We start from the raw sequence: 18,483 nt of genomic DNA on the forward strand, positions 1-18,483 counted from the left end.
ATTATTAATTTGAATTTATAATATTTCAAACAAATATTATTGGGTAGAGTGATGTTTTCTTCACCCAGAATTGTTTGTAAAAAGTGCATAGTGTAACAAAACTGGGGACTAAATACAAACTTACATAACACAAAATTTCAAGCCCGCACAACAGTTTCAGAAACATTCGCCTAGAACACTAGTAGGGCATTAATCATAGTAGCAACAAATTATACATTGAGTGGCAGGAATAGGAAAGGCACAAGTATTTACTCGTATTTGTTGAAGAAATGAAGGAAATATTACATGCCTTCCTTTGGGGTGCTTATTGGATGCCAGGTGCTATTCTAGAAATGGGGATACAACAGTGACTAAGAAGACCGAAATCTCTACTCTCAAAAAGATAATCCCATTTTCCTAGAATGGGAGAATGTAAGACAGAGAATAAACATAATTAAAAACAGACATTTTATGGGACAGTAGAAGGCTGGCTTTCTACACAGATGAAAACAGCTGGGTAAGAAGGACCAGGAGCGCCAGGGCATAAGGACAGGGAGGACATAATTTTAAAAAACCAGTGTAGGTAAACCTTCCTTGTTGACATTTGACCAAAGACTCAAAATGTGGGTGTCTGGTGGAGAGGTTCCCAGACGAGGGCACCGCTGGCTCAAAGGTCTGGAGCAGCGGGCCTGGCATATTGGAGGCTCAGGAAAGAGGCCCCTGTGGGCCGGAGTGGATAGAAGTAGAAATAGTATCCGAGGGCAGAGCGGTAAGGGCCGGGAGAGGGCGGCATTGTGTACAACCTACTTATCTCCGAATGAAATGGAGAACTCATTGGAGCATTTTGAGTGGAGAAGGGACATAATCTGACGTAAATTTTTAGAAATTTATTTATTTATTTCATTGAAGTAGACCATGTAGAAATGAGAGTGGAAGCAGTGAAGCCAGTTAGGAGATTGTCACAGTCACTCACACAGGAGGCTGATGGCGTAGACTACAGTGGGATCAGTGGAAGTGGACGTGGGAAGGACTGGTCAGATTCTGGATGTACCTTCTCAGAAAAACCATTGGGTTTTCCCTGATGCACTGGATAGGGGTTAAAAATAGAGACATCAAGGACGACTGCTATATTTAATACATAGTAGCAGAATATTCACTATTGAAGCTTGAAAAGATGTGAGTTCTTTGTGTGCAATCTTTCATTTATGCATGTGAGAGGGTTTTCTTTTTTTAATGTTTTTACATTGTAGTACTGGTTTTGCTTGTTGGGGGTGTTTGCTTATTTAATACATTCCGTCAAGGACAGAAAAAAAAAAAGGACAACTGCTAAACTTGGGCTCTAAGCAAGTGATAGAATGTGGTTGCCATTAACTGAGATGGGAAAGCCCATATGCAGGTTGGGGTGGGGATATGATCTAGAGTTTGATCATAGACATGACAAGTTGAGATGTTTTTTAACATAGAAGTGACTCCGCGGAGAGGCAGTTAGATATAGAAGACTGGCACTTGGGCGGTCCTGGGCCGACTGTGACTCTGGGAGCCATGAGCACACAGACAGCATGTCAGGGCCATGGGACTGGGTGAATCTCCCATGGGGGAGGCCTGGGCACAGGAACAGAAGAGGGCAAGGACTGAGCCTCGGGCACGTTAATCTTCAGTGATCAGGGAGAAGAGAAGGGGGTTGCACAGTGACTGAGAAGCAGAGGAGAAGACCTATAAAGGAAGTGTGTCCAGCGGAAAGGAGTTATCGATAAGGTGAAATGCCATGGCAGGTCAAGTGAGCCACAGACTGAAAGGCCGTCATTCGATTTAGCCACACAGAAGTCATTTGTGAGAGTTGTTTTGGTAGACTGCAGGGGGCAGAAGCCTGCTCGGACCAAGGTGAGGAGAGAGTGGAAGTTGGCCAGCGGACGATGTGTGTAGACGTTTGTGTGTGAGAGGGAGTGGGAAACTGAGTGGTGGCTAGAGGAGGAAGTGGACTTACAAGAGGGATTTTAAAGATGGGAGAAATAGCATCATTTTTATAAGCTGCTGGTAATGAAATAAAAGAGGTTGGATGAGACGGGGTGGCTACAGTGATGACCTTGAGGAGGTGAGAGCAGAAAGATTTTGTGCATTTCTTCTCTTTGCTTGACTTCAAGATGAGGAGTCTTGGTGATTTGATTTACCTTTCTGACTTGAGATGATCATGACAGAGAATCGGTGCACAAACACTAGAAGAATTTCAGGGTACAAATCGGGTGCACAAGGAAGCATGTACAGAACATGACAAGAACCTGTACTGGTCCCATAGGGGACATTCCCTAGTACAGTTGGGACTGTGGCCGGTTCCATCCAGACACCCCGATCTGAAAGTTGAATTCTTATTGTTTCTTAGGGGAATCTGATGGAATATCAGGAAGGGTGTACTAAGGCCCTATTGAAAGGAATGGATGGTCGAACAGGAGGAAGGAGAGAAGAAGGGAAAGGAGGGGAAAGGGAAGTGAAGGAAGGAGGGAGGGAGGGAGGAGAAGAGAGGCAGAGGGAGACTAATGCTCTTTTCTCTTTCTTCTCTAGAACTCTGGAGAAGCTTGTGACATTTAAAGTGTTCGTCACTCAGTTGAGCTTGGTCGTGTTTGATGACCTCACCCACCACAGAGTATCATCTGAACTTCTGAGGCTCACGCTGGACAACGTTTTCCTCCAGATGGCCCCCATGACTGGCCAGCTCCCCGGGGAGGAGGCCACCGCAGCGCCGCCCCAGCCTCACTGCGTGGAGCTCTACTGTGGGGACCTGCAGTTGGACAACCAGCTGTATAACAAGTCCAGTTTCCACTTCGCTGTGTTAGTCTGCCAGGGGGAAAAAGCAGAACCCATGCCATGTCCCAGAATGCAGAGCCTCCTTGTATCCAGCAGAGAGCTGGAAGAATACAAGAAAAGTTGTTTCATCAAACTTTGCCTCACCTTAACCCAGGGCAAGAGCTTCTTACTTGATGAGATTAACGAGTTCAATTTTGAACTGAAACCTGCCCAGTTATACGTGGAAGACACATTTGTGCACTACATCCGAACTTTGTTCCAGACCTACCTTCCGGACAGCACCCTGGCCGGGCACCCCGAGGGACTCACAGGCGGCAAACAGATGTTGCCCGTGCAGGTCAGACAGCACGCCAGGGCCTTGGTGAATCCTGTGAAGCTACGCAAACTGGTGATACAGCCGGTGAGCCTCCTCGTCAGCGTCCATGCCTCCCTCAAGCTGTACATTGCCTCGGACCACACGCCGCTGTCCTTCTCCGTGTTTGAGAGAGGCCCCGTCTTCACCACAGCCAGACAGCTCGTCCACGCCCTGGCCATGCACTATGCCGCGGGGGCTCTTTTCCGAGCAGGTGAGGTCACGCGTGGAGGCACCTTGATGAGCTGGAGCCTGGGCCGGAAGGGATTGCTCCAGAGAGCGCCTCGTCAACTTCAAGAACTAGGGAGGCACTACTGTGAGAGGGAAGAGCGTGGGCTTTGCAGTTAGTCAGCCCTGGATTTTTTTTAGGTGGGCTCCACACTGAAAGTGTGGGGCTTGAACTCACAGCCCTGAGATTAAGAGTCGGAAGCTTAACCGACTGATCCACCCAGGCACTCAAGTCAGACCTGGATTTAAATCCACCCTCTGCCACTGCCTGAGGCCTTGGGCAAACTTGCCCAAGTCTCAGTTTCCTCATCTCTAAAATGGGTTTTAAGATTTCTGAGAGGATAAAATAAAAGCACTTGGCACTTAATAAACAATCAGTAGTAGCTTTTATATTTGCTATGATGCAACTTAGATTATAACTCCATTTGGCAGACACTGTTTAGCTCCCTGCTGGTGCAAGGCTCTGTATGGGCACACCTGTGCCGTCTGGAAACCAGCCCCGGCCCCCAGCCCCTGGGCCTAAAAGCAATTCAGTTGCAGCTTGTCGGCTTCCTTCATTAAGGTCCGAGAATAGCTGTAGATGAGACATTCAGAGGATTTGTGAGCTCGTATGATGCGTACAGAGCCCTCTCCCTACCCGGTGTGGCCCTGCCTGTCTAGACCACAGAAAGAAAGTGGTTGGTGCCTCAGCTTCTCCACAGACCTGGGATGAAGAAATCTGCGGGAGTGGTTTGAATTTGAATAGGAATATGAATGTCATATGGTGAGTACTGTATGCTTAAGGTTGAGTGTAGGGGACAGAGTGGTCTCAGAATATTCTATGGTAATTGGCAACAAAACACACGTTCCTGGCCTAAACTCACTCCAGCACGGTTTCAGTTTGATTACCCAGCTCCTTATGTTCCCATGGATTCAAGCAACAAACACCAACCAATGTTGGTCTTGTAGGTCCTTTCTAGCAAAGAATATGGCAGCCTTCCTTTCTGAGAGCAGCGAAGGAGAGAATGTTTATAACATTGTACTTGGCGAAAGCATTCCCATGGAAGCTTAACATTGTAACAGTAAATGACCCATGTTGTTGCCAGATTGGTGAGATACATTTTCTCCATAATGAAATTCATAGCGTCAATAAGGTTACCCAGAAGTCTTAACTGAAAATGACAAGATCAGGGGAGGGCCGTGCCTGCACTCTTGTTTTGATAGCTTGCACAACAATGAAGAAAATATTTCTCTCTTGCTAAGGAATCATTTAAAAATAAGCAGTTAACATTTCACATTTAATAGATGGGTATATTTATAAACAACTCCAGAAACTTAACATTTCAGGCAGTGTTTGCTTTTAACATGAGAAGCAGGCACGGAAGTTCCTGGGCTCTGATGTGGGGCCCGGAAGGACAAAGCCTCCCACCAGGCCACCATGCAGTGCTGAGGTGTGGGAGGACAGCGTGTAGGTAACGAGCTGGCAGAGGCACTCCCAGCTGTGGCACCAGGCGCCATGTCCCTGCAGCCTGTGTGCTAAAAATGCTCCCTCTGTTTTGTTGTTTGTTCTTAATGAGGTTTCACAAGAACATTCTGTTTGGATTTTTGGTAATCCACCTAAAAATCCTCTAAGCTGTTGTCCCAACCTCATTGTATGCTAGGACAAGAAATTCTGTTACAGAGGGCCAAGTTCTCGGAGCCTGGTGGGAATTCTGTCCCTACAAACCTACACACAAAATGGGGAGCTGGTAGAAGTGGCTTCGAGAGGACGTACGAGCATTCTCCTAGACGATGGGGCGGGAAGGGCTGGCCTGGGCGTGAATAAGTTGCATCTGTATCTCACGTGGGTCAGGGTTCACCCACTGAACTTGAATAGACGGTTCTTGACTAGAATGGTTGAAATACCCTGACCTCATTTCTAGGGAAGTTTGTGGATTCACCTTGAGGAGGTTTTAAAAGTAAACAGTCGGGTAATTAGACATGAGTAGCCCTAATTGAAGGAAAGAATGGGGCTTTCTAATTTCCTGGAGTCCCTCTACATCCAAGTCTCAATTTGCCAAGCAGACAGACACTCCCTTCCAGCATAATTTCCAAACATATAGGCAAAAGATATATTTGCTTCTGGGGGAAACTGAAGAAGGAGTGTCCTCGGGTACTTTCTGCCCTTTGCTGGCAGCGCCCATGCCACTGGAAGCAGCTCTGTCCACACACAGCTCTCCCGTCGGGCAGTGCTCCGCGTCCCAGAGACCATACCTGCCTTCCGGTGGCGGAGGGACCCAGACGGGGCAGCCGGGTGGCATCCCTTCTCTCTTGCCCACTCTGCTGACTCCCAAGGGCCCATTGTAGATGGTCTGTGCTTGGTAGTATCTCACTCCCCTTTCTTTATCTGTGTATGAAATCTGTGGAGAGAAGGAAACTTAGATGTTTCTAGAACAACTTGCTGCCTGCAGATAGAACCTTATAACTATTCCAGGCTAGAGGGAATCTGCTCTTTCTTTACCTACATAGAGAGCCCTCCAGGGAACCATATTCCACAGCCTTCCTCAGTACCCTGCCTGGCTCACTACAGCGCGGGCTCTCAGAAAGAGGGTGGGTGTGCTATGCAATCGGTAAACCCGGTTTGGAAACCCAGCCCACTTGTCTAAGCAGTGGGGAGATTGTGAGCACTTGGCCTAATCTCAGCGCCACACTTCCCTTGCTCCTCTTCCTGCCCGGAAGGAGTGGAAGTGGAGACAGAGTAACCCCGTGGCGGCCTCTCCTCTGTCCCCTGAGGCTGCTACCCCTGACCCCGGGGAGAAGCCCTGTCACTAGCTCATCGTCATGTAAAGGGAGGTAAAAGTTCTTCATCTGCACAGTTACCGTGAGCATTAAATAAGCTGAATGTCTGGCACCCACAGGCCCTCGTGTTTCCAGTCCTTGTCTTCTGGAACTGATTCCCTCTTTTAACCTAAACCCTAGTGGTATCTTCCTAATGTTCCAGAGAAGAGGAATGGGCTCAAAATTTAAGAATGTATTTCTCTATAGGGGCTGAGCCCGGAAGCCTATTTAGGGCTCTAGCTTGGTTCTTGCGGCCATACCTGGCTGACCCCCGGGATCAGTGACTTGACCGAGGGTCTGTCTTGGGCTTGTCCTCCACGAATCTGCTAGAGAGGCAGGATTCGCTCCCACATGAGTCCTGGCCCCAACAGCCTCCCCACGAGAGCACCCGTGGCCCCAGGCTGGTAGGGGGGGTTGTGGTTCCAGGGGAAGTCGGCTGCCTAGAATCCTGCGCTTAGCCCTCGGCCTCGCCGGCACCCCCAGTCCTCTGGGTGAAAGTGCCGAGCCCCTCCCCAGGGAGCAAGGTGAAGGGAAGCCGCGGCGGCGTTCACGCCATAGCCACGTTCCCACGAGGCAGTGGACACTGCAGTCAGGCCACTGAGCAGGCCGGCCCCTGGCAAGCCCCTGCTCAAATAGGAAACCAGATCCAAAACTCCCCTCCTGGGACACTGGAAGGGAACACTCCCCTCTCACTAACCTAATCAGTATGTCCATGACACCGATGTTTACACAACTGAGGCTGGGGGTGAAGGGGAGACATTTGTCTGGCTCCGGCTCTGCTCCAAAGGAAAGCACTCAGCTGGGTAGGATTGGGAAAGATTAAAAATAACTCCTCCATCCTTGTCAGAACTTTGCATCTCCTCTGCAACACCCCATTTAGCATCTGGCCTCCTCCCCCCGACCGGGCGTCTCCTCCTCCTGGTGCCTCCACTGCCCTCAGGTGGTTCTGAAGACATGTTCCCAGCCTGCACACACCTGCACCCTAGGACGCCCTTCCTCCGGTGCACGGGAGCGTGTGTGCCCTCGCACACAGGTCCCTTTTCGCAGGAATACGGGAGGCTCGGGCGAGGAAGTCATATTAAAGCTACTTGTGAGGCTGCCAAAGGATCACTTTGATTTATAAAGTATGAAAGCTTGCCATTTCTGAATTCACAGTGAATGAGTTATTTCCCAGATTTCGCTCCAGAGGACCTCATTACAGTCTCAATTCCAGTGTGAAAAATGAATTGCAGGGAAAATGGGTCACTTTTCCCAAATGTTGAAAGTGCCGCGTTTGAGGTTTCAGTAACCCCTTCCCTCTGGTCCCTTCCAGGCTGGGTGGTTGGATCTCTGGAAATCCTCGGCAGCCCCGCCAGTCTGGTGCGAAGCGTCGGGAATGGCATCGCCGACTTCTTCAGGCTTCCGTACGAGGGGCTGACCAGAGGCCCGGGAGCCTTCGTGAGTGGAGTCTCCAGAGGGACAACGTCCTTTGTGAAGCACATTTCCAAAGGTAGCCACTTTGGTTTAATGCCTCCAGTTCATTCCTCCCCTTGTTTTTTCCTTTGTGACGAACACGTTACAGCTCTCAGGGCCGCCCGTGCGCCTCTACCTTTGTTTGGCCCGTGAGGGTGCCGTGAAATGGTGGATTTGCAACAAAGCTCACATCTAATGTCTTATGTTTTAAACAGATCGCTGCTTGCCTGCAGTGTGTGAAAATGTCTCAGAAACCAGAATCTTACACCTCCCACTGGGAAAACCAGCATTGGCTCAACTGTTATTCCATGCGATAAATACAGAAATACTAAAGGTGCTCAGGCTTCTGCTAAACATCAGAAACCCTACACTGTGTTGCCTCTTCATTTTTTTTTAAATGTAGATACAGTTGTCATAACTTCTGGAAGGATGTGGAAGCGGATTTGGAGGGGGACCAGGCGGCTTTCCCCCCCTGCAGGCCACATCAACAGTGCCATCTTGTGGCCCGGATAGGTCATCGGGCACAGAAGCCGGACCGCTGCCCACACGAAGGGGAATGTTTTCGTTTTACCCCTGTGTGTGTTTGACGATATTTTGGTCAGGTTGGCAGTGATTCGGGAACTAACAAGGGCCATCTGAGTCCCCTTTTCTTCTCAGCAGGAGGCAGGGAAAACAGGGCAAAGGGCTTCTCCCCCATAAAAGGCTTTTTAATGTCAACAGTGCTGCAATTCTGTTATGAGTGGGCAGGTTATAGACGTCTCTAGAAGGCTCAAAAGCAGAGGAGTTTGAAATATGAGCACCCATCGTCCTAGAGGGGGGCTGGCAGGAGAGCAGCAAGCGCAGTAAACGCAGTGGTGTGGACGAGGCGGGCCCACTCCCCCGGGTCCCAGCCGTCCGGGGGGCCTGTGAGCCGAGAGCCGGACGAGCTCACGGATGAGTCACCGGCAGAGTTCTCACTGCCGACACTTGAGTCTTTGTGGTTCTGCTGTTTTTATTTTCAAATAAGACAACCGACACCTGCTAAGCTGAAGCCTGCAGTAATTTCAGGGTACTGACTCACCGAATGGTTTTTACACTTGTTGCCTCCTTCTCTTAGCGAAATCTGTTCCGCTTGCTGGTGTCTGCGTGTGTGCAAGGTCTTCTTTGATTCCTGGTGAAGACGCCGCGGCCAAAGCGACACCTTCCGTGTCCTCTTAGAACCGGATATCCTCTCACGGATGAGGGAGTTCGTTCGTGTCAGAATCTGTCCATTGATGCCGTTCAGTGCGGCTTCACTGAGACCGGTCCAGACTTGCCAGAAAACCTGACGCGGTCATGGCTTTCCCGTGTTTTCTCTCCTGTACTGTCCTCACTTTTCTCAGCAAACATCCCAAGAATCAAAACTGCACGTATTCTGTGCATCGGCGATCATTGTTGCCTCAGAAAGTCCAGTGATACAGTTCAGAGTCTCCTTTGCTATGACCGAAGAAGGAGGGAATGAATTTTATTCCTAAGTAGAAATAGTTCTTTACAATCTAAGATTCAGCAGCATGACTTTAACCTTTAAAATGAGAGCAAATTTTAACCTTCAAAACTGGGCCTCAGTGAGGACTTCAAAACTGTTGTTTGGCAGTCACCAGTAGTGAATGGTACTTGTGTCTGAAACTCTGGGCATGTTTCTGGCAACAGAGATTCCCATCCGACCGTTTTGAGGGGTGCTGTCACCCTCATGAGCAAGTGTTAATCTTCACCTCGTTTTCTTCAGGCCGTTGCTTCAAGCTGCCCAGCGGAAGCCCCCGCGTGTCACCACCCGGGCAGGTCCTGAAGGCACCCTCCCCCGCACCAGCCCTGTGAGGACCGCTCCCTGGGGCCCGCCGTGTCTGGGACCGTAAGGCCAACCCATGTGTTCTCATGCCCGCAGGTACCCTCACCTCCATCACCAACCTGGCCACGAGCCTGGCCCGGAACATGGACCGCCTCTCGCTGGATGAAGAGCACTACAACCGGCAGGAGGAGTGGCGGCGACAGCTTCCCGAGAGCCTGGGCGAGGGGCTGCGACAGGGCCTGTCCCGCCTGGGCATCAGCCTGCTCGGTAAGGGGCTGCAGGGGACCCGCTCGGGGGCTCTGCTCTGCGGGCCAGCCAGGCCCCACCCCCCAGGACGAGGGGCGACTGTGCAGTCCGCATCCTTCCTGCGGGCGGGCGGAGGCTCAGGGAGGGGAGGGCACTCCCGCTGCTCCCTGCCCTGCATCCACGAGGCACTGGGACTGGACGTCCCTTCCAGAGCCATCGTGCAGCCGTGACCAAGGCCGTCCCCCGGGGAGAGGCTCACCAGCACAGATATCCACGCTCCCCCTGCCCCCCATATAAGTGTCCTTCCTTAGGCGCCCCCCGAGTGTGGGGGTGTCAGCACAGGGACGGCGGCACACGGCCGCTGCTCCCTGTACCATCACAGGCAGACATGCCGCGCCCTCTCCACTACGCACATACCGCACACACTCACCTTCGAGAAGCACTTGAGTAACGTGCAGATGTCACGTAAACTTCAGTGAGGAGCCCACTTCTTCCCTTTATTTTTTTTTCAAGAGTGCTGGCTCAGCCTGACTCAGAGCAATTATGGTTTGTCGAGCAGCCAGATGGTATAGTTAGAAGTGAAGACTGCCGTGGATATTTCCAAGGACTACAAGTGTTCGAAAAATAAGTTGCTTTGGAAAAATCTATAAAAAGGAGGCTTCAGAGCTGAAATTTTGCAGAGCAGGATTTTCAAGGGTATCTTTTGTTTATTTGTTTGCAAAGGAATTTAAAACTGTATTGCTTGGCAGCCGGCCTGCTGCGCCTCCGAAGGCGTGTGCATCTCGGGGAGATCAAAGTGGCCCAGAGCAGGGAGAGCAAGGGTCAGGCGAGAGGAGCTTGAAAGGCTGTGTCCTGTCTCCAGCCGGCAGTTCTGGCCGCAGCCCGCGGCCCAGCCAGCCGAGGCCCCGGGAGGAAGTAGTTAGAAGTTACAAGCTCAGGTTAAGTTACTGGAAATTGTTTAAGTCATAACGTTCTGGGGCGTGGGGCACCGTCATGTGATGATGCGTGGAAACTGGGAGGCTTACGTGTGACCCGGGATGGAACTTCCAGGTAGAGGAGCAGCCCGGAGGCCGCGGTGGCCGCTCGGAGGAACGCATGTGGCGCGGGAGCCGGCCACATTCCTGAGGGGCCAGCGGAGCCAGGCTAGGGGTTCCAGCTCCTTTCTTGGTGACGTCAGGCAGGTTCTTCTCTTCTCTGAACCTGGGTTTCTCCTTTATGAACTTGGACTGGTAACAACACGATTAGAGGTAGCAGTAGTGACCTGTGCCAGGCAAAGCGTTCATGTTTGGTAAACAGCACCACGCATGCTCATTATTGGATTCTGGTAGCAAAGAAACTGTAATAGTTGCCTCATATCAAAGAGCGTCCCCCTAAAGAGAGACATGTGAGCAATGGCGGGAGTGGTCTTGCTTTCGTTTGAGTTCAAGGGATGAAGTGGCTGGAACCACAGGAAGTGACTGAGGCTATCTTGGAGGCCTCAGGTCATTGGTTGGATTGGTTGGGGGCTGTGGAGTCTTTTTTTTTTTGGCCAAGAATCATAGTCTTCCAGGCCCACTATGCTGGATGGGAGAGCTTCCTTCCCTCTAGCCCGGCTCTGTCTGGGGTTCACAGGTGCTCAGCAGAGGACACCTAAGCTGGCCTGTGGCTGTGTCCGTCCCCACCAGTCCTTTCTCCTCCCACCCAGAGAAGCCCATACCCACGACCCAGTTGCCACTGTGCAAAATGGTGCCTGAAGGCAGAAATCCATTACGTGAGGACCCACGATCCTCCCTCTGTGGAGTCCCACTTCTTAATTCGGCGCCTGTTGTTAACCAGGCTAGAAAGTCCTAAAACTCTGATCTTTGCTGTCTCACGTCTTGTAGGTCTGCATCCACGCAAGGGAATCATTTAGTCCGTCTGTGAAACTTAAGGGGCACACAGTCTTTCTGCATCTCTGGTAATTTCCAGACTCCTCGGAGTTGTGTGGGTGGAGGAAATCCCTCCTGGGTGTGTGCCGGCTGCACCTGCCGGCACAGCCTGACCCTGGGCCCCGAGGAGCCCCGCCTCTGGCTGTGCACCCCGAGCGGCCACCGTCCCCATGCTCCTCATTCTTAGTTCCCAGTGGGCATCTCCAAGGTGGCTCAGACCAGCTTCCTTCCTTCTGGGAGTTGAAGAACTCTCTGTCTCACGGATCACCAGGTCATCTCAAAACGTCCAGTCCTACCACACACATCAGGTATGGCAGGAAGACAAGAGGAGGAGTAGGACCAGGCAAGTCCCCTAACCTAGGAAATTATCATCTGTCACCATTTATCCCCAGAAATGGTGCTTAAAATTGCTAAATTCAGTGCAGTGCCTGACTGAAGTTAGAGCTATGATCATTTTGTTTGAAACCCATGCTTAATGGAATCAAACTCTTAGTTCCTCAGTTTCTTCCTCTAGAAGAAACATTAACCGCCCAGTCAGTAAAAACATATTGAAAGACCACTTGAGAGTTGACAAAGCATTATCACATGTCATCCTGTTTGATGTGCAAGCCCTGGGCACAGATATTAAGTTGAGTGACTTGCCCAGGTCACACCTCCACCAGGACAAGAGCCTGGGCTTTTCCACGTCACCCACCCTGGAGGGCTCCAAGCCTGGAAACAATTAGGATGTGGGGAGACTGAACAATTGAAAGTTCCAGGGTAGGAAAAACACATTTTCCCCAAATGTTTATGGGTTTGGTGGGCCTTCTTGCCTCTGTTTCGCCCTCATGGGGACACTGTAATGTGTTACGAGGTACTTGAAAAATCAAAGGGAGTTGTTAGCTGCCATGCCCAGCCGCATCACCCCGAGTCAGCAAGGAAGTGTCAGCTGGCCGAGAGATGCCGCCGAGGCGCTTGGATGAGCTCTGCCAGTTTTGAGAGAGCAGTGGCTTTGGGAACACTGTTTAGCCTACAGAACTGGTAATGAGGCTTCCCCGCGTTGACCACATCCGCTCTCCGAACACCCCCCCTTTCTCCTGCCCTCTGGGGTCTGCGCTGAGAGCGGATGTGAGCTCCGTGTCGCGGCCACACTCCGTGCTCCCTCCCAGACGTGACTGCTCTCTCGTGAATACCAAAGGCAGGATGTCAGAGCTCACTCCCCTCATCCCCTCATCCCCTCTCCTGGGCTGCTGCCGAAGCATTGCTGCATCTCTTGGCAGCCACACCCTCCACGTCCACGGCCACGCTTGGGCTGCCGTTCAGAATCCCCACAAAACAGTCCTCTGCCAGGTGAACCAGGACGTTTGCCCTGGGGTGAGTGAGGAAGAGCCAGGCACCAGGACCTCGGCATTTATGAGCAGTCGCTCTGATGCCACTACGGGCCATCAGCAGGCAGGTTGCAGTTAGTGGGGAATTTGGGAATACCATCAGTGCTTCCGTTCTAGCCTCGAGCTAGTGTGTAGGTCTGGTTTGCTTCTGAAGCGTCCCACCTTAAGCCTGCGCCTCTGCTGTTGTGATTTTTAAAAAAAGTGTCCAAAATGAAGTTACAGCATGTGGTGAGGGCAGCACCAAATGGCCACACAGACAGGACCCTTCAGAGATTAGCGAGCAGTGCTTCTGCCCAAGGCTGGGGAGCTGGTCATGGAAGAGGTAAGGGAGGGCCAGTTCCCTTGCCTAACAAAGAAAGCCTTCCTCCTCCAGCTAAGGGGTCGCCAAGGAGCCTCCCCCCAGTATCTCCCTCGCCCCCCCCCCCACGCAGAGTGCGCGGAAACCCCTCCCAGACACGCTTCCTTCCGCGCCTCCCTTCATCACATCACAGCCGTCTCCATGTGGCCGCCCACCCCGTGGGCCTGATGCCAACAGACAAGTTTGGGGATCAGTTTCCACTGTTTAGAGCAGAGTTCAAGTATATGACAGTAAATAATTTACCAGTTGTGGGATTTAGCTGGATTATACTTAATAAGAGAGCCTTCAGAAGCCCTGAGAAAAGCTGCCTCTCTCAAGGTAGGGCCACAGACCCCACGAAATGGCTGCTGGTCTCTCATGGCCTCTCTGGTCCCCAGCTCGCACCTGGTGACCAGTGAGGTGTTGGTGTGTGTGACAGGCCAGCTTTCTCCCTCCAGGGTCTGGTGCTGGGCGAGGGCGTGTGAGCTGACAGCTCCTCCTCTACCTCTGAGAATCTAACACCTTGTCACGAGGTTCAGATTTTCCACTCTCCGGGCTGCCCAAATAGCTGATCTATCAAAGTCGCCGTTACTGAGCCCTCCCTGTGGCTGGTGGCTGGAGAAAGTGGAAGATCAAAGGGGAGTTTCACTGGGATCCCTGTTTGCATTTAGGCAGGGAGAAGTGAGAAGTTAGAGCCCTGCATGGGTACCCACGGCCATCAAGGCTCGAGGTTCCTTGTACAGTAGGCCTGGCACGTTCAAGGGAAGTGGCAGTCTCTCCATAAAGTAACCACCGGCCCCTCGACTCATTTTCTTGGTCTGAATGGAAATCTGCCCTTGAGAAGAGGCATTTCTTAAATAATTTAATCTGTTGGTAAGTTTGTAGTTACCTCCGTTTTCCTACGGACTTAAGCATGGAGACCTTTCAGAGAAATCAGATAATGACATTACAAAAGCTGTATCCCCTTTGAACTGTCTACTCCGAGATGATCTGAAGAGAAGACCCCACGGTCTGGCCTCTGGTGTGCACCAATGGCAGCCACCCCTCCCCCCACTGACACTTGCGGCTGCTCCGACTCATGACCTCATGGTTGGACAGCAGAACATCTCAGTCCTCCCTCTAAACACACGAGGCGAGCTCCCCAGCCTGAGTGCCAGGATGGGGTGTCTCGGTGCTGCGACAGTGACCCCGCGGCCCTCCACGGCCAGGGCAGCTGGGGCCACACGGGAGCAGCTTCCTCTGTCTGCCTCCCCAGTCAGTTGTTGAGAAGGTTTGGGAAGCTTAGCTCTAGGCTGAGAAACAGACCAGTCGCCTCAGGTCGTTCTTAATCTGTCAATACATAAATTTAAATGACTCTGTCCAAATTCAGAAATGGAATCCATGAAGAACATTCCCCTTACAATTGACCTGAAGGAACTGGCCTTTGTTTTACTGGATTTTGTTCAGGGGAATATTACTTGAAATTAGCAGGTCATTAACAGAGACCTGGAAATCTCCATTTACCCAAGAGACTTGGAGTTAGTGGCATTTGGAATAATGGGTTTTGACATGTACTGAAATTTCTACCAGGGGGACTGTGCATTCTCCATCCTCTTTCCATTAATCCTAGCAGGAATGAGTTGGAAACAAAATTCTGTCAAGAACTGTAATAAAATTTTTACCTCTTACTGAGCTAGAACTCTCCAGTCCATCACCGGTGCAGGAGGGTAAGGGGGGACCAAAAAACTGTGGCACCTTTACCAGATCTCCTCAGGGACCCTCAAAGTAAGAGGAACAAGAACCCCCAGGAGGCTGGGGATTCCAGGATACCTGACCAGGCTGCCCTCTGGGAAAACCGCGAGAGCAGGCCGCTGGGAGCGGGGTAGCTGCTCTGAGTGAAGAGTAAGTGGCCAAACCTCAATTGCAGTAGGAAGGAAGGAAGTTTTTCTAAGACTGGCAGAACGGAGAGCCTCTTTTATAAACAGGATCAGTGAATAGCTTGGTGGTTTAGAGCTGGGCAGGGACTCTGCCTCTCTAGACACAAATCCTGGCTCAAGCATAGGACAACCGTGCGAACTTGGGGACAAACTCCTTAACCTCTCTGTGCTCAGCGGCCTTATCTAGGAGCTGAGGATAACAACCATGTCTGACTCCTAGGATTATGAGGATTAATGACCTCATACAAATAACACTCAATACAGTCCCCCAGCACATAGCAAGCACTCAAAACAGATCAGCTGTAGTAGAAATAACTGCTGTATGGACAATCACTCTTATATATTCATACATTAACATTATTAAAGAATTGCTCTTCTTGTTATTAAAAGGGAGAATATGGAAAGGGGATGGTCTCTTCCAGTTTTTTCACCCTCCTATTTAGTGAAAATTTATTAGGCTGAGTAGGCTTGCTCTCTCCTCTTTGTCTTCTGGACAAAGTGTTTGGAATAGTCTGATTTGTGTATTAAATTCTGAACTGGACTTCACAGATCCTGTGATGGACCAAAAAGCCAGTCTGAATATTATGTTCTGGTGAAGATCATAAACGTCTAACTCTGTGCTCAGTGAACTTAGGGAATTAATGACTACGTGTATAGGAAAGACCTTTGAAGGAGGGTGCATCTTCCTCTTCAATCCACATAAAACCGTGTTCTGGATTGAGGTTTTCTCTTTCTCAGAATCCTAAGCCTCGGTCTTCACTGGAGGCGTTTGTCGTGTTTCAGGTGCAGTTGCCGGCATAGTCGATCAGCCCATGCAGAACTTCCAGAGAACATCCGACGCTCATGCTTCAGCAGGACACAAGGCCAAGGGCGTCATCTCGGGCGTGGGGAAAGGAATCATGGGGGTGTTCACAAAGCCCATCGGAGGAGCCGCTGAACTCGTGTCCCAGACTGGCTACGGTGAGTCGCGCAGCACCTGACAGGCCAGCTCAGACATCGCCTATTAATTCGCGTTGTTAATCTCCAGGTTAATCTAGGCCTTCACGTGGCAAAGCAGAATAAGATGGCTACATCTACAAAGAGTAAATAGCTGACTTTCTTACCTCCTTACACTTATTTGTGCAAAGAGTAGAACCGGACTCCTGATCATAAATTATAATAATTAAGGCCCAGGAAATCAATTTGTAATTCCATTCTATCTCAGAGAATCTTTTTACAGTGCATCTAATAAAATCAACTTTAGTGAGAAGTAACCAGTTAGAGGTTCAGGGCAATTGAGAGCATTATGTAGAAAATACTGAAGCAGAGAATAGAATGATTACTTTTCCTGTTTGTAAGGAAAAGTAGGTTATAAGGCAGGAAGATATTTATCTGTAGGCAACGTGCATGTATTTGGAGAGAGAGGAGCGTGTGTATGCAGGCATGTGTCCGTGGGTTTGCACACGCACGCCGGCGGAGCCCCGCTCTGCAGACTCCGTGCTGTGGCCCCTGGGCCGAGTTCCAGGAAACCCTTTCCCCAAGCAGACGGCTGCGGGGAACTGAGGCTCACGGCACCACCTGCTCTCGGATGGTGGGGCGCCAGGGCCGCTGGTACACGTGTGTGCACGCAGGAGTGATGGGTGTGCAACAGGAAGCACCTCCCCCCATGTGATTTTCTGCATTGTTGGCAAAGCACACGAAAGTGTCTTGATGAACAGGTGACTGCGACTGTTACCTTTTTACCTACACTCCTGGTGTCCTTATTCTGGTCCTGACGCCGGCTGTCTGGCCACTCTCGCAGGCTGTGGGAGGGCCGGGCTGTCAGACACGCAAGCCCTCTGCCTCCGGCCGTACAGCCCGGGGTACATCTCCCCGCAGGCATCCCGCACCTCCACAGGGCTGACAAGGAGAGGAGGAGAGACAAACGCCCACACTCGGGCAGCCCCCCGGAGGGGTTCCTTTAAGAGACCACACAGACGCGAACATGTGTTCCTCTTGGCATCTCCCCTCACCGCCTCCTCCTCATTTGTGTCTCTCTGTCTCTGTCTCCTTCTGTGAATGACATTTTCACTCTCAGGGAACAGGGCACAAAGAACTGCCTGCCGAAGCCCAAGAGCGGCCCTGGGCACACTCCCTTTATCAGATGCTGACACATCAGTTAAGGGCATCCTGCAGACCCCAGCCCATCCTTCACAAATTCCTTTGTTGCTCACCATGAGCCCCCAACCCCCCCAGGGCCAGGGCCTCTCCCTTAGGTCAGAGCATCTCAGAGCAGAGCTTCATGTGGCTTGTTGCTTTCCATCATTCTTGTAAAACTTTTATTACCGCACTGAGGGTTTTACAAACCACTAACTCTGTCTAATGACTGTGCCTCATTTCTAAACATTTACAAGCCCTCAGGAGGCACACATGCTGTACCATCTTTGGTTCTGGAGAGTCTCTTTGGAGGCCTGCATGGTGCTGCCGGGTGCCCTTGTTTGGTGCTGGCACCAGGGAGAGCATGTAATAAACCAGCAGCCCCACGAGTGCTCATAAATGTATATGGATTTGTGTTTAACAGCTGGATTGAGTCACTGAAATACTGTATCTAGGCAAACCATGTGCCTTTGTGTGCATCTGTGTGTGTGTGTGTGTGTGTGTGTGTGTGTGTGTTGTTTTTTATTGTTTGCCCAGCCGAGCCCAGATACAGAAGTATTGTAACATTAAGCAAGGAAGTCAGCTAACAATCTTGACTGTTTAATCACATAAATTTTAACACTGTGTGAGCTGTTGTTCAGGACCGATTACTCCTAGGAGCATTCCATTAATTGCCAATCCAGTCTGTGCTTGGACTGTCCTTCATGTTTCAGTTTGTAGCTAGTGTAAGATCACCAGAGTTCAGAGCCATAACAGTGTTTAATGATTATCTATCTATATGACTGCTTCCAAAGATGTGACATCATTTTGGATCTATAGTGTTTTACGGATGGCTGTAAGCAGGTGACATCACTCTAGCGTGGAACTGGTTTCCAGAAAACACCTAGTAAAACTCCCTTACTTCTCTTACCACAGGTATTTTACATGGAGCTGGACTTTCTCAGCTTCCCAAACAGCGCTATCAGCCCTGTGATCTACATGCCGACCAGGCCCCAAACAGCCACGTCAAATATGTCTGGTAAACTTATCTCGGTGCTTGTTCAGCTGCACATGCATGTTACCAGGGCCTGGCTTGCTGTCAAGCTAACGGGCCCTCCTCCCAGGGGAGCCCGAGGAGCGGCGCGTTCAGCATCTCAGGCAGCACGTGGCCATCAGAGTGCCAGGGAAAGGCTGCCGTCCCCAGAT

General features: G+C 50.8%; 1 protein-coding gene across 2 annotated transcripts in view; it reads left to right on the plus strand.

Annotated features, from left to right (window-relative positions):
• The window catches only part of VPS13B (vacuolar protein sorting 13 homolog B), a 740,094-nt gene that overhangs the window by 715,456 nt on the left and 6,155 nt on the right, over positions 1-18,483 (plus strand). For both annotated transcript variants that reach the window (XM_029923832.1, XM_029923833.1), the window contains 5 exons: positions 2,536-3,344; positions 7,467-7,643; positions 9,507-9,677; positions 15,967-16,143; positions 18,214-18,316. In XM_029923832.1, the coding sequence (XP_029779692.1) occupies positions 2,536-3,344; positions 7,467-7,643; positions 9,507-9,677; positions 15,967-16,143; positions 18,214-18,316 (1,437 nt within the window). The remainder of the gene's footprint in view (positions 1-2,535; positions 3,345-7,466; positions 7,644-9,506; positions 9,678-15,966; positions 16,144-18,213; positions 18,317-18,483) is intronic.

Source organism: Suricata suricatta, chromosome 15 (assembly GCF_006229205.1).
Source record: "Suricata suricatta isolate VVHF042 chromosome 15, meerkat_22Aug2017_6uvM2_HiC, whole genome shotgun sequence".
In the NCBI taxonomy this organism is placed as follows: Eukaryota; Metazoa; Chordata; class Mammalia; order Carnivora; family Herpestidae; genus Suricata; species Suricata suricatta.